The sequence below is a fragment of the Grus americana genome, chromosome 3 (assembly GCF_028858705.1).
Source record: "Grus americana isolate bGruAme1 chromosome 3, bGruAme1.mat, whole genome shotgun sequence".
In the NCBI taxonomy this organism is placed as follows: Eukaryota; Metazoa; Chordata; class Aves; order Gruiformes; family Gruidae; genus Grus; species Grus americana.
This window is the reverse complement of record NC_072854.1, coordinates 11,169,192-11,187,766: the sequence shown is the minus strand read 5'-3', so window position 1 is coordinate 11,187,766 and position 18,575 is coordinate 11,169,192. Positions and strand designations below refer to the sequence as shown.

The 18,575-nt window shown below is 39.9% G+C and overlaps 1 protein-coding gene across 1 annotated transcript; it reads right to left on the bottom strand.

The window, feature by feature from the left end:
- Positions 1 to 282: 282 nt before the first annotated feature.
- On the bottom strand, positions 283 to 14,284 carry LAPTM4A (lysosomal protein transmembrane 4 alpha). The gene is made up of 7 exons (XM_054821166.1): positions 14,048 to 14,284; positions 6,876 to 6,996; positions 4,569 to 4,645; positions 4,349 to 4,471; positions 3,028 to 3,123; positions 1,557 to 1,655; positions 283 to 1,064 (listed from the first exon to the last, which is right to left on the bottom strand). The coding sequence occupies exons 1-7, from the start codon at positions 14,144 to 14,146 to the stop codon at positions 990 to 992; spliced, it is 690 nt and encodes a 229-aa protein (XP_054677141.1). The 5' UTR covers positions 14,147 to 14,284; the 3' UTR covers positions 283 to 989.
- Between the last annotated feature and the right edge of the window lie 4,291 nt (positions 14,285 to 18,575).

The window sequence follows — 18,575 nt, the reverse complement described above, 5'->3', positions numbered from 1 at the left end:
CTCCAGTACGATTCCCTTTCCCAGCTCACACACAAGTAGCAACCAGACAAACAGAAGACAACCAAGTACTTGAACTGTGAAGGCTGCAATACAAGCTTACACATTAAAGGGAATTCATGTTCTCCACCCACAGGGGGACTTTTGCTGAAGAACCCAGGTCAACCACTGAACAACCTGTAGGAAGCCAGTGTTCGCTAAGCTGCAGGTACGGGGGACTATCTGCAGTACACTGAAGCACTTAAAAAACAACAAAAACCCAAACAGATCAACCAAGGCTACTAGTAAATGTTTCGTAAAAGATTTATTTAACTATCATTTATCACAAAGAGGAAAATACATATAAGATTAGAAGCATGCAACCATCTTCCACATTTCTATTTGTTTTCTTGCATTCACAGCGCATTGTAATACAACTCCTGTGCCACCCTCCCTTCTTCCTGAAAAATATGTTTCAAGACATAGGATAACAAAAAAACACAATAAAGGTAAGATAACATATGAGAAAAGTGCAAAGTAAAAAAAAAAGTCACGTATATACCACATTCAAACCCCCTCCCCCTCCAAAAAATGGATAAAGGCAAACTGTCATTTTGCTGCACGATCAGATTGTCTTTATGAACTACTTTACAAAAAAATTAATATAAATTAAGGGCACGATCCTGCAGACACTTATAATTGTAGCTAACTTCAATCATAGATTGGCTCGGTTGGTATTATTAAAAGCCACAAGTTAGTCACATGCATAAGTTCTTGCAGTGTAAGGCCCTAAGGCAATAAAATGTTTAAGAGCATGAAGGAGAACAAAAATTAAAGCAAACAAAAATCACTCCCAGATGTCTTTTGCTTAGTAAGTTTATATCAAACATATTTTAAACAGAACAGTTTGCTCCTAAAGCCCTGAATATTTCTATTACTTAAGCAGTTTTGCAAGATTAAAAGACAAAACCCCCAGGAAGCTGGTACGGATGTTAATGAACATAAAAATTGCTTCAGGCAGGTATGTAGGGAGGTGGAGGTTCCTTCTCAGGCATCTTCACTGCCATTTCATAGGTTGGCAGAACATACTAAAAAGAAAACATTTTGAAGAGATTAATGCAGAATGTTTAGGAAAAAAAATAAACAGAACAAAAACCTACACGCCCCATCAGCAACTTAATCCTCTGTTGCAGGCAAATGTTTTTAAAGAAGAACTTACTGCTGTTTCTAGTAAGCTAATAAGGAAGTGAAAGAAGGTGCAATAATAATTTACTGCTCTGCTGAACCCAACCCCAGGTCATTCATTCTGCCCCACCGTCTCTTGGCTTTGCAGAGCAGCAAGGAAGGTTTGGACTGGTGCAATCAGAAAGCTTCGCTCTACTACAAGAAAAACACAGACTTTCCTCTACAAAACCTCCTATTTTATGCACTATAAGAATGTAACTAAGATATAACCCACTGTAACTTTAGCTGCTTTAATTTTTTTAATCTTTCCCATCTTTGTAAACATAGATGGATATAGTGGTGTTCTACTTCAGAATTAAATGATGCTGATTCCTTTTATGTCAAAAAGATTTTACCTGTGGAGGAGCTTCAAAAGCAGGGTACACAGCTATCTCTGGCAAATTTCTGTTGCTGATATATTTATAGCAGTTCCATACACAATTTATTAGATATGCCTGAAAGAAGAGAGATTTCCCTTTTTGAAGGCCTCATATGCATTAGCTGATTGAGAAATTAGATGCTGGATTACATTCATAGGACAAAAAGGAGCATAAATCAACTTAGCCAATACATATCTGAGGAATGATTGCTGTTTCACAGATTTAGCCACAAACCTATGTTGTTCCCCATTTAGCTTTGCTACCATAGTGACACAGAGTATGAACCACACAGGTTTTAGCAAAAGAATTCACAGATCCATTCAACTAATCTCTCTATCTGCCTCAGCAGTGCTGATCAAGTTAATCCCCAACTGGCCTATGCTTCTGTGGATCTCGGTCCAAATTTGCCAGCAGGAGGAGGAGGAGGAGAGGCGAACAGGACAATCCCACTCATCCCTGAGTTAGCATTACTATTTGTCCAACTACCAGTGTGAAGGAGGGGGCATGAACACACAACTGGGGTGGCAAGGAGAAGATGGTAGAGCAAAGTAGCCTGGACTTTTAAGTCAACATTAACTGCTGTATAAAGACATACTTTGAGAAGGATTAGATTTTATTATTATCTGTATAACATTAGTATCTCTGAATTTTTCATTGGCAAGTGTGGTTATACACAAGGTACTAAATTTCCCAATCAATACAAAAATATCTACTGTATTAGGCTTCCAGTCCCCCCAGTCAGACTTTCCTCCTAGAGAAAGTATAGAAAATAAGTAAAATTCTTTTTCATGACTTCATTTTTTCCTTAAATTCAGTCCGAACGCAATAAAGGAATATTGTCATGGCCAATGTATATTATCAACTCATTTCTCTAATATGCTTTGTTGGCATAAGCTTTTGTAATTCAAATGAATGCCTCTGTCTTTAGATCATCAAAAAGAATGTAACTAGTAATATCACCCTTCAGTAGGAAGAAACATGCAGCTCTGAATTAACCTATGCATTTCCTCCTCCATCATCTTCCGACCAGAACACACACCTTGGTTTGTTAGGCACAGTGAGAGATTTTAAAAGTTTTGTTTAGAAAACTTGTATGCAGTAAGCCAATACTGCTTCACTACAAGCTTAATTACAAACATTAAGTTTATCTCCACATATGCAAAAAGATGGTATTTGAAGTCTATGCACATTCCTACTTGGAAAGGGCGGAGCTGCATAAATATATCCCACTGCATACAAACAAGTAAGTTAGCTAAAGACAGCAGTACACAAAATATGAGACTTAAGTCACACCATAATTGAACATCTTAACAATTCCGCTCAAAGTTCTTAACTCAGCATCAGGAAGTCTGCCGAGTTCTTAATTCAGCACTGAGAATTAACTTAGATTGATAGCATCTTAATACAGTAACTCATGAAACAGACGTATGCTTAAGTTTTAACTTACCTTTAAAATGATAAATAAAGCAAACACCACCAGAACAATAAACAAGAGACAGCTGGAGTCCAAGGCAAGGAGATCATCTTTGTAAGGGAAATCCGGCTAGTTAAAAAAAATAGGGAAGGGAAAGAAAGAGAGTAGATAAGCATGAACACTGCACAGTCACAAATATGACAGAAGGATATCCAGACTCCACATCAAGAGAAAAACTCTTGCATAAACTACTCCCCCAGAAACAAAAAAAAAGTTCCATTTCTCACTAATTTCTTCTTTATCCTCCCACAAAGCACAGAATTTATCCTGCAATAATAGGTCACAACAGAAGAGGGCTACATATACAGAAGCCTCGTACTTTCTGTGTCCATAGTCGCTTCCTCGGTCTCATGCTAATACAGATTTTGTATGTATACAGTGTTTGTACTTACGGTCCTCTACTTGATAACTCTTTAATGACTTAGTATTAATTACCTCCTGTCAGTCCAAGAAGTAACATGTATGTGCAGAGATCAGAAAGGAAAAAAGTTGCCCCCAAGCTTCAGGAGAGCCAAAACAAAAAGCTTCTGCAAATTTCAGACTCTTCTCTTTCCCTGACCACAGTAACAATGCCTCTCTCCAACACCGATCTATTATTTTGAATGTCCTTTTTAAAAGGTTGTTGGTTCGTTTTGGTTTTTGGGGTCTTTTTACATCTACTTGAACAGATCCAAAAACACCAGCCAGAAAGAGCTTGTGATCCCGGTCAACTGACAGCGTATCTATCCATTGAGACTTCTTGCAGTTAAAACACAGGCAGTGTTAGTGATAACGCCATTAGTTTCCTTAGCAGCTACTGTTGCAAAATGAGAAGAGTCATATAGAACATAAAAAGGACCCCTCAGAATCTCTGATTCCATCCCATAATGCTGTAGAACCCTACACCATATGAATCTTTACCTATACACTTCTTTCCCTCCCCCACCAAACAGGGGTCAACGCCTTTTACATTTGCAGTAGCAAACCTGCCACAGAACCACATCACTTAAAGCATTAGGAACATCTTTGTTTCAAGTGTAAACATAGCAGAGACAGTTTAAACCAACAACTCCATCACAATTCTTTCTTTACTCTCCCTGACTTTCCTTTTAGGGAGCAATGACACCTTTGACCCTTCCACCTCTGATAAGCTCTGATTCTCACAACCACCCTAGCAGCCATCCCCTATGGCTGCTGCAGCCTGAATTCTTCTTTTGTATCCACAGGAAGGTAATTATAGCTCAGTCACTTATCTAATTAAGCCAAAGTTTAATTTCAAACTTAAAATATCAACTTGAGCTGAATAAACACTTACCAACTGATCCAGGTAATCCTTGATTCTGGGCAAGTAGGTTAGAGAACTGATGGCGACCAGACAACTGAGCACAAAGTCAAAGAGTTGGTAACAGAAAAATGGGATCAGCCAGCCTACACGATGCTAAGAGGGGGGAAAAAAAAAAAAGCAGCAGCCTGTAAGGTATTTCATTAGAGATTCAAGTAGCAAGCTTAAAACCATGTACTATAAGTATACTTACAGCGATTGCACCGTACACCATCATTGCACTGATTGTGAACATGAGGAGGGAGATAGCAAATAGAACACAGGCATTTTCTGCATTAAAAGCAAAAGAATAGCATCAGTCATTTCCTGAAGTTGTCACCCTGCAGCTGACAGGTATACAAGCTTTATCATTACTATGATCTGTTCTGACTCAACTGTTTCATCTGTGCAGCAGCAGAAGTAACTCAGACCTCTCCTAATGGAAAAAGATCTGGTTCAAGAAAACCAGCACGCATTTAGAAAAATCCCTGTGCCATAATCGAAAGCCTGAATAACCTCAGACACACCAATTAGAAGCCTGACATAGTTTGATAGTAATGCAACATAATGACACTGAATCGCAATATATGTCAGTGCTAAAAGTATGTGGGTGATTAACTTTACAACTGGAAAGAATCTTAAGTGAAGATAACACAGTACCAACCTTTACACTTTAAAATGGTTTGATTATGTAATTTGGTCATTGGCAGTGGGAGCAGCACTGCTCCTTCAGTAACACTGAGGAAAACAGGAAATCACTGTGTGGAAGGTATCCCCTTATTTACAAGAAAAGGCAGCTGAGCAGAAGCCAAACGGCAGCAGAATCCAGGACACTCATGGAAACTGAATGATAAAGATTCTCCTTGTGCATCACACTTACTGATGACAGAAGCACAAATGCTTTCCACGAGTTGGATTATACTTGTTCTCATACAGCAAGCACAGTTTACATTTTCAGATGTAGAGAAAGAAACCAGCTTGAGCTGGTCTATAGATGAGTCTATAGATGTGGTAAGCTAATGTTTTCAGGAATACCCAAGCCAAACTGTTGCGGTTCCCAGACTTGAAACAGATGATCTGAGAATCTTAACTTTCCAGTCTGCAACTGATTCGAAAAGATACACTGTAGAGGCACTTATGTATGCAATTCAGTACAAGGTAATAATATCTACACATGCAGATGGCATCAAGAAGGAGGTCCTCCTATGCCCGAAATGCATTGCACTGATCAGAGAACCCTAAGTACTCTGCAATAACAAATAAGCATGGTTTTCTTCTGAGGATTTGTTACTCACAACACCCACATGCACAATCAAAACTGTAATACCCCTTCACGCACACAAAACCCTCTAGCCCATATTCCAACATGGTAAAACAAGAATCTTTAAGTCAAAAGCATGTGATAGCCATTTTACACTAGCAAGTGGAAAAAGCACCTTCAGAAGCATCTCTCAGTTATACAAGCTTAAGGCTACCAACATTTATTACAAAACATGACATTTTACAGATATCTGCTGTAATTTTACTTAATATCTTGGCTTTATGAAGTATTTGGTCCTTGTTCCCACTCTCATTTCATTACTAACAAGCATGACTTACAGTCACAGGTCAGAAATTAAAGATCCTCAACTCAGGTCACAAAGAACTAATACAAAGACTGTAAAACAGAACTCTCAAAATCCAGATTTGTGCTGTACTATTTATCTTCACTCCAGACTGGATCTGACCCTCCCCAAATTTTAGTTTAATACAACAGACTTAGACAAGACACTTTAGAAGTGCCACACTCAACATATTTCTACACACTTTAAACCAAGAAAAACAAAGCATGCGCACAAGCTAATGTGTCATACTACAATTAAGAAACTTGGTCATTACAGACAGAAGTTTGACACCGATTACACTTGTATACATCATACACTTCATCTATAAGAGTGGAAGTAGGTTTAATTCTGCTCATGATGCTTGTCTTCTGTTTCTTCTGCATGTCAAATTTTTTAGATAAATACTTTGCTTTCACTCAAGTACTTGGCGTGCCAATTCTTCCACTGTTCTAAGAAAAATGGCATGGTTTTCCTCTTAGTAAAAACTCCCACACAATAGCTGTAAGCTCTTTCCTTAAATCTACAAGGATCACCAAAAATTGCAAAAAAATCTGTAAAAATAGTATTCTGCTTTTTGTTGTACTGGCACAGCAAGGACAGTAAATGTTTATGGAGAAAGTGAGTTAGGTGTTCCACATGTACTTCAACACTCAAAGCATTAAAAGGCTAAGAAGTCTTTAGAAATCTTATTGTCTGAGATGCTTAGGAATAATATGAAACAAAAATAATATTCCATGTAAGGTTTTTTTTTAATTCTTGTAGAAGACCTCAACCCCAGAATAAGTAAAGAGAAATTCAGAAAACAAGACAACCATATTTAAAGAGCTGTATACATACACTACACACAAGCATAAGGCAAACACACCATGATACTGCTGTTTGATTAGAAACTACAGCATGCAGAGTTATACACCTACCAGCCATTCTCTCAGAAGCATAGTAATTCCCAATGACTTCATACTGGATATCAACAGTTGGCACTATATTTGGATGAGTCACTTCTACTGTCAACAAGATACCCATCAGCAAGTTCACCACCTGAGAAAGATCACAGTTACAGGTTATTTACACTGCAACAGTTAGGATTTTTTAAGGACACACTAATGAATCTTTTATTTCAGTTAGAAATAAACTCTTTGCTTTGCCTATATGTGGAAGAAAAAAAAGAGCACCGAACTTATGATTAAATTTCAAGCTCATTTAGTTAAACTACTACCAAAAAAACCCCCTAGAAGACAACTGGACACTTGCTAGTTTTAATTTGCAAAGTTATTTAGTTGTGATTCATTAAGAGGATGGATAGGGTTTGTAAGGATTCAAATAACATTATTAAACTGATGCTGCATGATGAAGGCACAGATTTGTAAACACAAAAACTGAAAACAGTTAAAAGAGGCCAGGAAAGAGAACATACAACAACAGACACAATGAGGAACATTTGGAAAGAGTTTCTGCTTTCTACAACAAATTGAAAGACAGGATTAATTTAATGCACAAATAAGGTACTGCACCCTACTCTTTCAGATAGTGCTGGGGGGCAACCAGTACAAGGGGATGTGCAAGCATCACACAGTAAATACTGGAGCATTAGAAAAAACTGCAGCTCTAATCCTCAAACATAGCTTGCTGCTTGGTTTCTCCCATGTTTTAATACAAGCAGGGGAGAACTGGCTCGCTCGCTCCCTCCCCTTCCTAGGTCGCTGATTAAAACCTCATCAGTCCTTATCAGAAAGACTACACACAGCTAAAGACGTCTCACAAAGATTGAACCCCAAAATATGTAAACATTCAGCATTGGCTATGTGCTTACCAGTCCTTCTCCTCACTTAACACTGCCATTAAAGACTACTTCTGTTCCCCGTTTTGGTACATACCAGAAATGCTTTCAGTGACACTAAGAGCTCCAAGAGTCAGAAGTAGCTTAAGCCTCTGCAAAATTGCCGTCACAGCATTTATAACCTATTCAAGATTTACAGGGGCATAGTTTCTGTTACTAATATCTAAAGAGACATGCCAAAGAAAAAGGCTGCATAACAAAAAAAAAGTCATGATGGTATTTTCAAGCTGCAGTTGTTTCCCAATCAGTATTCAGTACTGTCACCACCACTGGCAGGATCTTTTAGAATTAGCCTCAAAAGAAAAAAACAAACTGGTTTGCAGTTTCTCATAACTTAAGTATATTTGCCAGATATTTCTTCTTTTACTGGCCTGGTTCAAGGAGTCGATGATAGTAAAAGTGGCAAGTCAATGCACAATAACTGAAGTTTTCAGTAAAGAAATAGCTTTTGAACATTTAAAAGGAGTTTTAGCTTTTAAGATTCACAGTTCCTACAAGCTTCTTTTCTTTTTTAAGGTGTTCTGTTGGTTTTGGTGTTTGTTTGTTTGTTTTGGTTTTTGGTTGGTTGTTTTTTCTCCCCCTAGGGTTTAGAGATATTAAGGTGATAAGCTTCCTTAAACTTTCGGCTAAAAAGAACCCTTTAGTGAAATCAAAGCTGATCATTTCGTAGAAAAGCTATCATGTATTATGCAAACTTCTTAGAAATTCCAGCTGTCAGCCACTTTTATCATCCATTTTATGCCTTGGGATGTAAAGATAATAACTAGTACAGCTGGCAGTAAAGAACTAAGTTTAGCCACCAAGATCTCTAGCCTTGAAATGAGCATGTTTTCCCCCTTGCAAGACACTTCCTACAGGGCAAACTGTCAAGTGTTTCATCTGCCACTTGTCTAAACCTTTTATTTCGCTTCACCATTGTTCAAATGTATAGAATACTATAATCTCTCACCACTCCTGTCTCATCCTTCTCTACTCTGGCTTTCTGCTCTCAATGTATTTTCAAGCCTTCTATTTCCTTCTCTCTGCAAGTGACCCAGGAGTATCAACCTATACTTTGGAAAATAATTTCCTGCTCTGTATTTGTTTTAAAAAGCCTATGTCAAGGTTCAGATCTCTTGAAACATTGACTTCTACTTCATAAAACACAGAGACACATGTTAAATTATAACTTAATCATTTATTGTTTATACAGTGTCATCAATTTAACTTAAAAAGTGATAAAGTTCAGGACAAAATACAGTATTACTTCAATACTGAGTTTAACTGCCATGACAGGCTATCTGCCTCAAGATAAAGAGCAAGCAGCACTGGAATTAATATAGAAGTACTGAAGAACTTGAATGCCTTGGAATCGTGAGACTGTGATTCTACATCTGTCACTTTTTATATTTTCATCCTATCCATGGTCCTAATTTAGCATACAGAAGTCCCTAGTAATTTCACTAGTTACCAAGCGCAGTCCAAAGTATTAAAGCTTTATTTTCTCAACCTGAAATGGCTTGCAAGGAAAACAGGAAACTAAAGAGAGTCATTCAAAATCCAATCAGTTAGGATCAGTATCACAATAAAAATACTAACTTACAAAATCCAAACAACAAACCCAGGCCTCTGCCAATTTACACCCCAGGGTTCCCAGTACTCCATTACTGCTATTTGTGAATCATATCACAGCACTGAGCAATTCCTCATATTCAACATACGGCTTTCAGTAAAGAGTTACCAACAACTCCAAATTAGTCCTTTTAAGCACACAGCCAGAGCCTGTATTTTAACTACTACCGTTCTTCTTTCACAGAAGCTTGGTAACAGCAAGATCACAAGGCTTGTTTCAACTCGATAGTCAGTGTGACTGGCAGCAAGAACATGGTTTGGATCGCAAGGCATCATCAAAGCTTGAAAGAATATACTCACTGCAAATAAAATATGTTCACAAATGGTCTACATGGAGAAGGAGTCAGAAAAAACATAGCACAGGTAAGCCTCAGTGTAATCTGAAGATTAAAACCACCACCACCTAGAAACCCCCACCAACCCTGACAAGCCAGCACTCGGTGGACAGTGCACCGTTCTGAGGTAACACCTCAGAAATTCCAGCAGTCCCCATCCTGGTCTTTTTTGTTAGGAAGTAAAAAAACAATAATAAAAAAAAATTACAAAATGCATGTTCATATTCTTATTTAAAAATGGTTCCATTAAGATTAAAAAACCTTAATTTAGTTTGTAGTAGTATTAAGAGACACACTTCTTATAATTGGGATAACTGAGCTTAACAGAAATTTGGTGTAGCTTATATAAATTTAAGAAATCTAATAGCTGGTATTAAAGTACAAAGTCAGCATTTATTACATACTGATAACAGAAATATTAGCTCCCCATATAATCAGAACTCTAAAGACTGCTGAGACTACAACAAGCATTAGCTTTTCAATTATTAAGTTTTATCTCCATGGTATACATTTAATGCCTAATGATGCAAGTGCTTCATCTCTCTGGAGGCCTGAACATGCAGACTAGGTTTCCCCAAGCACTCTGAGTAACTAAGTCTTGGACAGAAACAAGAATTCCTACTTATGAGTTGCTTGTTTCCCTTTGAGTTGGAAAGAAGAGGGAAATTGCCTTGCACTACTACACTTTTTCATCTTCCTCTCACTTCTCCAGTATTTTTCCTTAAACATGTTCCTGAAGAAACAAACCAAGATGGGGGGTTTTGTTTTGGATTTTTTTTAAATTATACTGAAATAATAAAAACCTGAAAAAATTATTTTAAATAGGTTATTTCAGAGCTTCTAGCACCGTCAAGATTAGATTGAGACCAGTTACATTCCTTTACTTTTCTAGAAGTCTTGTTCAGTGAACAAACTCCAGAGATCATCCTGACCCTCCTGCTAACCAGTAGCAATTGCATCATTTTGACTCCATTGCTGAAGATTGCTGCCAGAATGAAACAGCCACTCCCTCCAAAACAATGCTATTACTTTTAGACTGTTTATGGAACTCTGATCTGATTTCTGCTAGTGAAGTGTTCACACTTCCGGCTTCTGGAAAGCGTTCTCCCTAATAAGAAAGTTTACAGGAAGAAACAAAACTTCAAAGCCACACATTTGCAATTAGGGAGCTAGGAATAGGAGGTTACTTTTTCCTTCCTACACAGAACAGTAGTGGGTGTTGCAGAGTAAACCAAACTACTTTAGTCCTGGAACTCAAGTACAAGTCTGCTAGAAATATTCTTAACTCATCTTTTTGCAAATACAGTTTTATCTATTTATCAGAAACAGTAGCAGCATACAGACCAAAGCATGCTTAAAAGACACAGTTTGATAACACAGCATCAGCAGCAGACATTTTAGAAGATAACAGCCTTGTTCTCTCTAGACTCACAGAAGTACACAACAAGGACAGTTCTATAACTGTTTTAGTGAGGAGATAAGTTAATTAGATACAAGATTTAAAAGGTTACAAATAAGCAAGGAACATGAAAATGCCTAAAGAAATTGTTACATAAGAATAACGCACATGTATTAAATAGCCAAAACTCTTATCTTACTAAAACATCTGGAGTAGATTGCTGTGAGACTCCATTTTATGTTTGGTATCAAATTCCTTCAGGACTGCACAGCACGGGAACACAGTGTATCCAGTAAATAGAGGCTGACCAAGATTTTCAGTAACACAAAGCTATTGTTGAACTAAGCATTCTCTCCCGCCAAAAAGCTACCTCCCTCACAAAAAAACCCCAGCAAACCCAACCAAAACACAAACACACTCCACACAAAGTTATAACTATTTGTCCCACTGTAACTTATAAGCACAGATTATTAAATTGATTTACAAACACTTGTCACAAGCAACTGTCTGAAAGACTGAAGTTAGTGACATACTTAAATGGTGCATTAATTAGCATGTCTAAACAATCTGACATACCCTAGGGCATTTAATTTTTGTCAGCAGAAAGATAAGTTTAATTTTCACTGTCCAAACTGTACTTTGCCTTGAAAAGGTATGAATTATAGTCGAATTCCAATTTAAAGCATAAGGCAAGACCATCTTACTTCATGGTAAGGCTTTATTTCAGCACAAACAGCTAACAGTTGTCAGACTTCAGAGAGTTATCACCTTTTCTCAGCTGATAGCTAGGAAGAACTGGATAAACTATGCATTGAAAATTTTTAACAAAGTGCTTGATACAGTTTATAGAAAAACACAGCTATGAAGTACTTCGCATGCACCCTGCCACCCAGAACTCGACTATATTTTTCCCTTTAGCAGCCTGAATCCATTGCAGTTACACGAGATCAAAGGAACACTTTGCCTCAGACACCACTCCACCTCTGAAGCTAGCGGCCTCATTAATGACCAGCAAACTTTTCACCATCCATAAGCACTAAGATATTTGCACAGATTCAGAAAGGAGGAAGAGATGCTGCATCCAGGCAACAAGATGAAACAGAAGCACAGCACAAGAGGTAGAAATTTAAAGTACTTCTGGGTCTGTGGCCAGGGAAAGCACATCCCTGCTCACCACCCCCACCAAGTGCCTAGGTTTCTAGATGCTCCTGCAAACAAGAAACAAAAGCTGCCAAGGCAGTAAGGTGTGTTTGTCCCTAACAAGGGGGAATGCCTCCTTACTGTTAACAATTTATGCTTTTATTGAGGTACTAGAAGCATATTCTTGACCTCCTCTGATCAGGATAGACTAAAACTTTTAGAAGTTTTGCAGGTTTCCAAAAACAAGTCCAATGTTCAATACTGCAATGGACCTTACTTTTCTATTTGACATGAACTAATAGTAGAACTTAATCATCACTAAGATATTTTTTCTTTTTGAAAAAGAAAAGATATCCCTTTCCTAGAGTGTTGCTACACTTCCACACCCCCCACCTTACTTTTTCTTCTGTTCCTATCTCCTGCCATTCTACTGTTTGCCTGCACATTTTTTTGTCAATGGAAGGACCAAGATGAAAAAAAAAATAAAGCATTTCCCCACAGTTGCTGAAGATAAACCATAAAGTCTCCAAACTTAAATCCTCGTGCCTGTAAAAGCAGTTTCTGTGCGTGGCTCCTTCACATCACGGAATGGTTTGGTTTGGAAGGGACCTCAAAAATCATCTAGTTCCAACCCCAAGGCACATCAAGGCATAAAAATTCAACGTTCTCTATTTTTACAATCTGGGGAAGAGTAAAGGAGAATAAAGGCTTTGGTTACAGCTTCAGGAGAATAGAAAAGCTGTGATGCAACATTTTTAAACTACCCTCACATTTGTACTGCCCATGAGGGTAAGGGGAAGGAAAGATAAGGAAATGACGTCAATAAAGGGGAACTCAGGTCCCTTTTAAGGGAGCTATGGGAAGTTAAGGCTCCAGGCCTTAACTTGCTGATACTGTTTTCACATTTCTACTTTCATTACTCTAGTGCAATACTATCTTTACTCAGGTTCGCCACCACAGCTCACTCTCTCAGAGAAGCAGCACCCACCAATCAGAAAACTAGAGGCATTTTGGAAAGTAAACCTCTTTCTACAGCTCCTCAACCATTGTGTTGAGAACACAGAGAGACAGATAACCAAGAACTTCCCTTTCCACCAAGCTCTTCAACAAGCAGAAGCCATGTTCGTTTTGAAGACCCTCTCGTTCTTCTCAGAGGAATCGTATCTTCTCCTATTCACAGCATACCCCAAATTTCAGTCCCTCCACGTGTTAGTTTCTCCTCTCTTACCAGGGACACATTCAGTCTGTTTGAAACATATAAAAGTCCCTACCCCTCCAATCTAAGAAAGAGAAGAGTAACGCAACCCCTCAGAGACCAGGTTAAAACGCCCTGAACTTTCCCTTCAGTTTATTTTTCTAACCCCAACAAGGGAGGCCGCCAAGTGACAACTAACTGGGCTTGGCAAGCCCGAAACGGCCCCCAGGAAAGAAGGGAGACTCGAACCACGGCGCGTGACTACAAGAAACCCGTCCAGGTTCCCCCGCAGGGAGCAGCACAGGGGACAATCGCCACGGCTGGCGCCGCGACAGGTGACTCCCGAACGGGAACAACTCCCCAGGCGAGGGGAGGGGGAGCCCCGCTGCGCCCGCCGCCACAGCCCCCCCTAGAGCCCCCGCCCGAGCCCACCGGCGGCGCATGCGCGCTGCCCGCTCTGCGCCCACCGTTCCCAGGCTGGGCAACGGCCGAACTCTCCGCATGCGCGCTGCGCCCAACCCAAATCACCGCCCCCTCAGCGGCGCCGGCTGCCCCCCACGCCGGTGTCTCACCATGTACCAGGTGCCCAGGATAATGGTGCCGGTCCGCACATGGCAGCAGCCGCAACAGCGGGTACTATAGAAACGGTCCCGGCTTCGCTTGAACGTCATTGTAGTAGTAGCAGCGGCAGCGGCGACACCGACCTCCCGTCTCTAGGCCCGTCGCTCGCTCTCTCCAGCCACTTCTCCTCCAGCTGCGGGCCGTAAAACCCCCGCGCGCGCGTCACCGCCGCTCCGCCGAATCAGGCGCCGACAGCGGGGGCGCGGGGGTGTGCCTGCGGGAGGGCGTACGCGTTGCCGCAGCAACAAGTGATTGGCGGCTTCGCGGACCAATCACAGCTGCCCGGAGTGCAACGCCCTCTCGTTCACCTGCGGCGGCGGGGCGGGGCTCACCTGAGGCGAGGTCCGATGCCCGCCGGGCCCACGGTGGGCTCCGCCCCAACATGGCGGACAGAGGGGACGGTGCCTGCTTCTCCCGCCACAGCCCCCTCAGGGCTGGTACCGCCTGGCATGGCGCATGCCAGGGGGACAGGATTCTGGCCGTGTTTGCTTGGCCGCCTGCTCCCCAACGTCGTGTTGGTGGAGGTTGGCCAGGGCGGAGAGGCGGTGCTCGGCCTCCGAGCAGGCAGCCAAAGCCTTACGGGAAAACCTGCGTTGTGCAGCCACACCCCTTTCTTCCAAGAAAAATCTGGAGTAGGTGTCTCCTTAGTAGAGCCCGCAGTGGCCTGCTTTGAGATACTGCCAATGTCCCACGGCTTTTGCTGAAATTCGGCTAGTACCCTAGAGGGTTTAATTCACTTAAAACCTTTTCCTATTCTTTTGCATTAATTCCTCGGATTAAATTACTAATATTGTATGTTATGTGCTAAGAGGATATGTGGTAAGAGGGTAAACAGAAGAGGTGAGTTCTAGCCTGCAACAATGCTTTACTTCTTTGTGAGTCAAAGTCCCCATTTGTGAGTGGATAATAATCATACTTGATTAGTCCCACTGAAAATGGAAGGTGCTGCCAGATACATGTCTTAATTAGAAATAATATGTATAAATCCAAGTGCTGCCTTCTTACATGTACGGCGTCAGAGGTTGCTCCACCATTTAAGACGCAAGATCTGTTCCCGTATGGAGCAGGACCTATAAACTTCCTCTGACCCACGGGAGGCAGTGGCTTTTGCAGACCTGAGCTGTTGATACGTATATGCACACAGTTTATTTTAACCCTGGTGCAGCTGCAAGTATTTCCTTCTCGGCAGTGCACAACCAATTTGAGACACTCATAGAACTATAAATATTTGCTGTGTATATATACACCAAGATGTATGTGTTAAGTCAGTGTTAATACTGAGTTTTTTTCACTCTGAACAATGAGAAGGTAATGAAGGTGACTGTACTGGTCCTTTTGATATATTCCAGGTCCTACAATTAACACATTTTATTGTTTTAGCTATTTAGTCTATTTTTAAACATGAGCTGTTGCTGAGTTGTTTGAAATTATTTACTTAAAGGCTTTAAAACTGACCTTTTTATTTTAAATCCCCTGTGCTCCATAATTGGTGTTTTTCTTCCTTAGGGCATATTTCATTTTTGAATAAACATGTTGTAAGTGCTGCTAAGACTGCTCTAATGATCCTATTATAAACTATTGTTTGTTTCTTTAGTGCTCCTAATGTTCTCAGCCCTGTGCACAGATGCGTAATTATCAACACTCTGATTTAATGTAGCAAAACCAGACTAATTTTAATCAATATACATGCATGCATGTAAATAAATAGAAAAGGAATGTGCATTTTTTTTTGTAATCAGTCATTTAAGAAATCGTTTTTCTCACAGATGGTGCGTTGGGAAGCCTAAGCCAACTGTTTCTGCAGCGTGCACGCCTGAATTGATTACATTGTTCCTGCAGAGTTGAGAGAGGCTCTCCCTCCTGTTGGTCTGTCCCTGTGTGAAAGAGGAATTCACAGGACTAGAGTGAGTCAGAAGAGAAAGCAGCAGCCTCTCGCTTGAGTTAGGGCATCCACTTGGAAACACCTAGATTCCGTTCTCAATTTGAATGGTTTGTGAGGGCAAGTGTTCCAACTAAGATCTTGCAGTTGGACACTTTGCCTTCACCACTGTCGCTGGCAGCTCTCGTGTCAGGCTCAGATCTTCAGGGCTATTTTCATGAGATGAAAGAAATCTTAATTAAGTGTTCATATCTTTGTCAGCCAGGCTCAGAATAAAAATTGATGCAATTCCCTTGAGCTTCACTGCTTGTTATACCCTGCAGACAACAAAGATACTGGGAAGAATAATGTGAATGTCATTTAACATCACAAAGCAGCTTTCCACAGCAGGATAGACTGATGTGGAACTATTGAGTGGGCATAAAAAACCTCTCCACTTTCTCTTCCACTCAGAGAAAAAAAAAAAGAAAAAAGATTAAGAGAGTATTTTGAGAATGATTGCATTGTTTCCTGTACTTGGGGGAAGAGAGGATAGGTTAATGATTTTAGTCCTATCCTCTGAAGGATTCCAGTTCTTCCATGCCACAAGCAGCCCAGATGACCTCAGGCAAGACACTTCATTCTCTCTGAACCTTAATTCTCTCCTTTTTGCTAGTTCAGAGAGGATTTGTAAGGTTAAATATATGAAAAAATCTGAAGGGCTCAGCTTACAGTCACAGCAGCCAGAGAGACAGAGAGTACTGGTGATAAACTTTTCTTCCCCAATAGCAGAAAGACCTTGGCATTGCAGAAGCAAATCGTCTGCTTCCACAACCCTGAGAGCAGAAAGCCCTACATAGATCTGCAAGTCAGAAGCAGCTGCAAAAGAATGATTCAGATTCTTTTACCAGCATGACACTTAACTCCTTCTCTCTCAGCAGGTAGGGAGGGAAGGAGTTTTGGTATCATAGTGTTCCTTATTAGCCAAACTAGTTAGATCTTTCAAAATCTGTATCTAGACAGATTTGAACTTCTGTCTTGAGAAGTCATGGGAATGTTTTACCAAACACAACTTATTATTTTTGGATAATCATCTTAGAAAATAATAAAAAAATCTGTGACAGCAGAACAGCTAGGATCACATACACGAGAGGCCAGGTTGCATTCTCCTTCAAGCTTCTTCAAAAAATTAAGTTCAACACCTGCAAGATATCAAAACAATACAGCACTAAGACTGTTTTATGCTGATCTTTGTAATTCCATAGTCTTTCCCTTTCGTGCCATTCTTCAGTCTATCCTCGGCTAAAAGATGTTGGTTTAGACTTACGCTGTAATCATTATTTCTCTGCATGCACTGAACTATTGCCAGATTGCTTATGAAAGATGAGGTGCTATTCTGCTTCAGCATTTGCTGTGTGAGAGGGAGAGAGAGAAAACCAACAGTCCATGAGCTGATAATCATACGTAACCTCCACGGGCAGAATTCCTATCACTTTATAATGAAAATACTGTCCTGTTTGGGGTTGGGGAAACTGAGGCACAGTGAGATGAACTGATTCGACCAACACCACAAAGGCTAGTGAAAGCGATAGGAACATCAAGTCTGTGCAGTGGCTTCTTTGCCAGGGAATAAAAGGTGCAGTGCAGAACATGTTGGAGCTCTTCCATCTCAAATGGAAGATGCCTGACTATGAGGGCAGTAATGAGCTATTTCTATAATTTTTTTCTATAACTTTATGTGTGTGTCTGCTACTCTACATTATAAAATACAAAAAAAAAAAAAGGTCTGCTTCTCAGACTTGGTTGTTTTCCACACTGAACAACCATTTTTAAATTCAAAACAAAAAAGCAAGTTTTTTCAACATCCTAGAGAAACTAATGTCTTTACATAGATACTGCAGTATATAGCAACAGATCTCTTCAACAGAATTTAGAGAAATCAACAGAACTGGTGCAGAAGATATGAAAATATCTGGGCTGAGATTGGCTTTTTGCTTCCTTAAAGAAGATAAGAATGTAGTGGAGTAAAAGCAAAGCATTAACATATCAATGAGGGGGAAAAAACCTAAAATAAACTAGTCAGGAGGGAAACTTTCCTGTTGGTGACTCACACAATGAAATCCTAGACACCCTGAAGTCAGCATTAATGAATTTTACCAGCCTTTTTCTCCAAGATGGATTCTGCTAGAAGAAAACAAACTAATCCAGAGATTCAGTGGTTTCTTGTAAAAAAAAAAAGATAAGAAAGTAATAAGAATGTATTGCGATGAATTTTGTGTTTATTGGATTTTACTTTTGTTTATTGAATTAATCAACAACACTTTGGGATTCCTAATGTAACATTCCAAGCTTCTGTACTTTTTGTTCTAGCTGATTGCTGTTAACAATATGAATTATCTTTTACCAGCAAGAGTCAGTTTAACTTAGTTCCTAACCTTTTTAACTCATAACAGATGGATCAGAAAGTCAGGGTTAGAAAAGCAGCTAAAATATGACAGCATGACGTACAACTTTTATTAGCACAAGACTGTGTTTCTGGGTTACTCACTGTCCACTCAGATTTTCTCGATATCAAACACTGAAGAAAAATTCTTGTATTCATTTACAGAATCAAAATCTGC

Coding starts and splice junctions, on each gene's coding strand:
- LAPTM4A (XM_054821166.1), bottom strand. CDS start 14,146: ATGACGTTCAAGCGAAGCCGGGACCGTTTCTATAGTACCCGCTGTTGC. Junction 6,997..14,047: donor TCCTGGGCACCTGGTACATG/GTGAGACACCGG, acceptor GATCTTTCTCAG/GTGGTGAACTTGCTGATGGG. Junction 4,646..6,875: donor TGCTTCTGAGAGAATGGCTG/GTAGGTGTATAA, acceptor CTTTTAATGCAG/AAAATGCCTGTGTTCTATTT.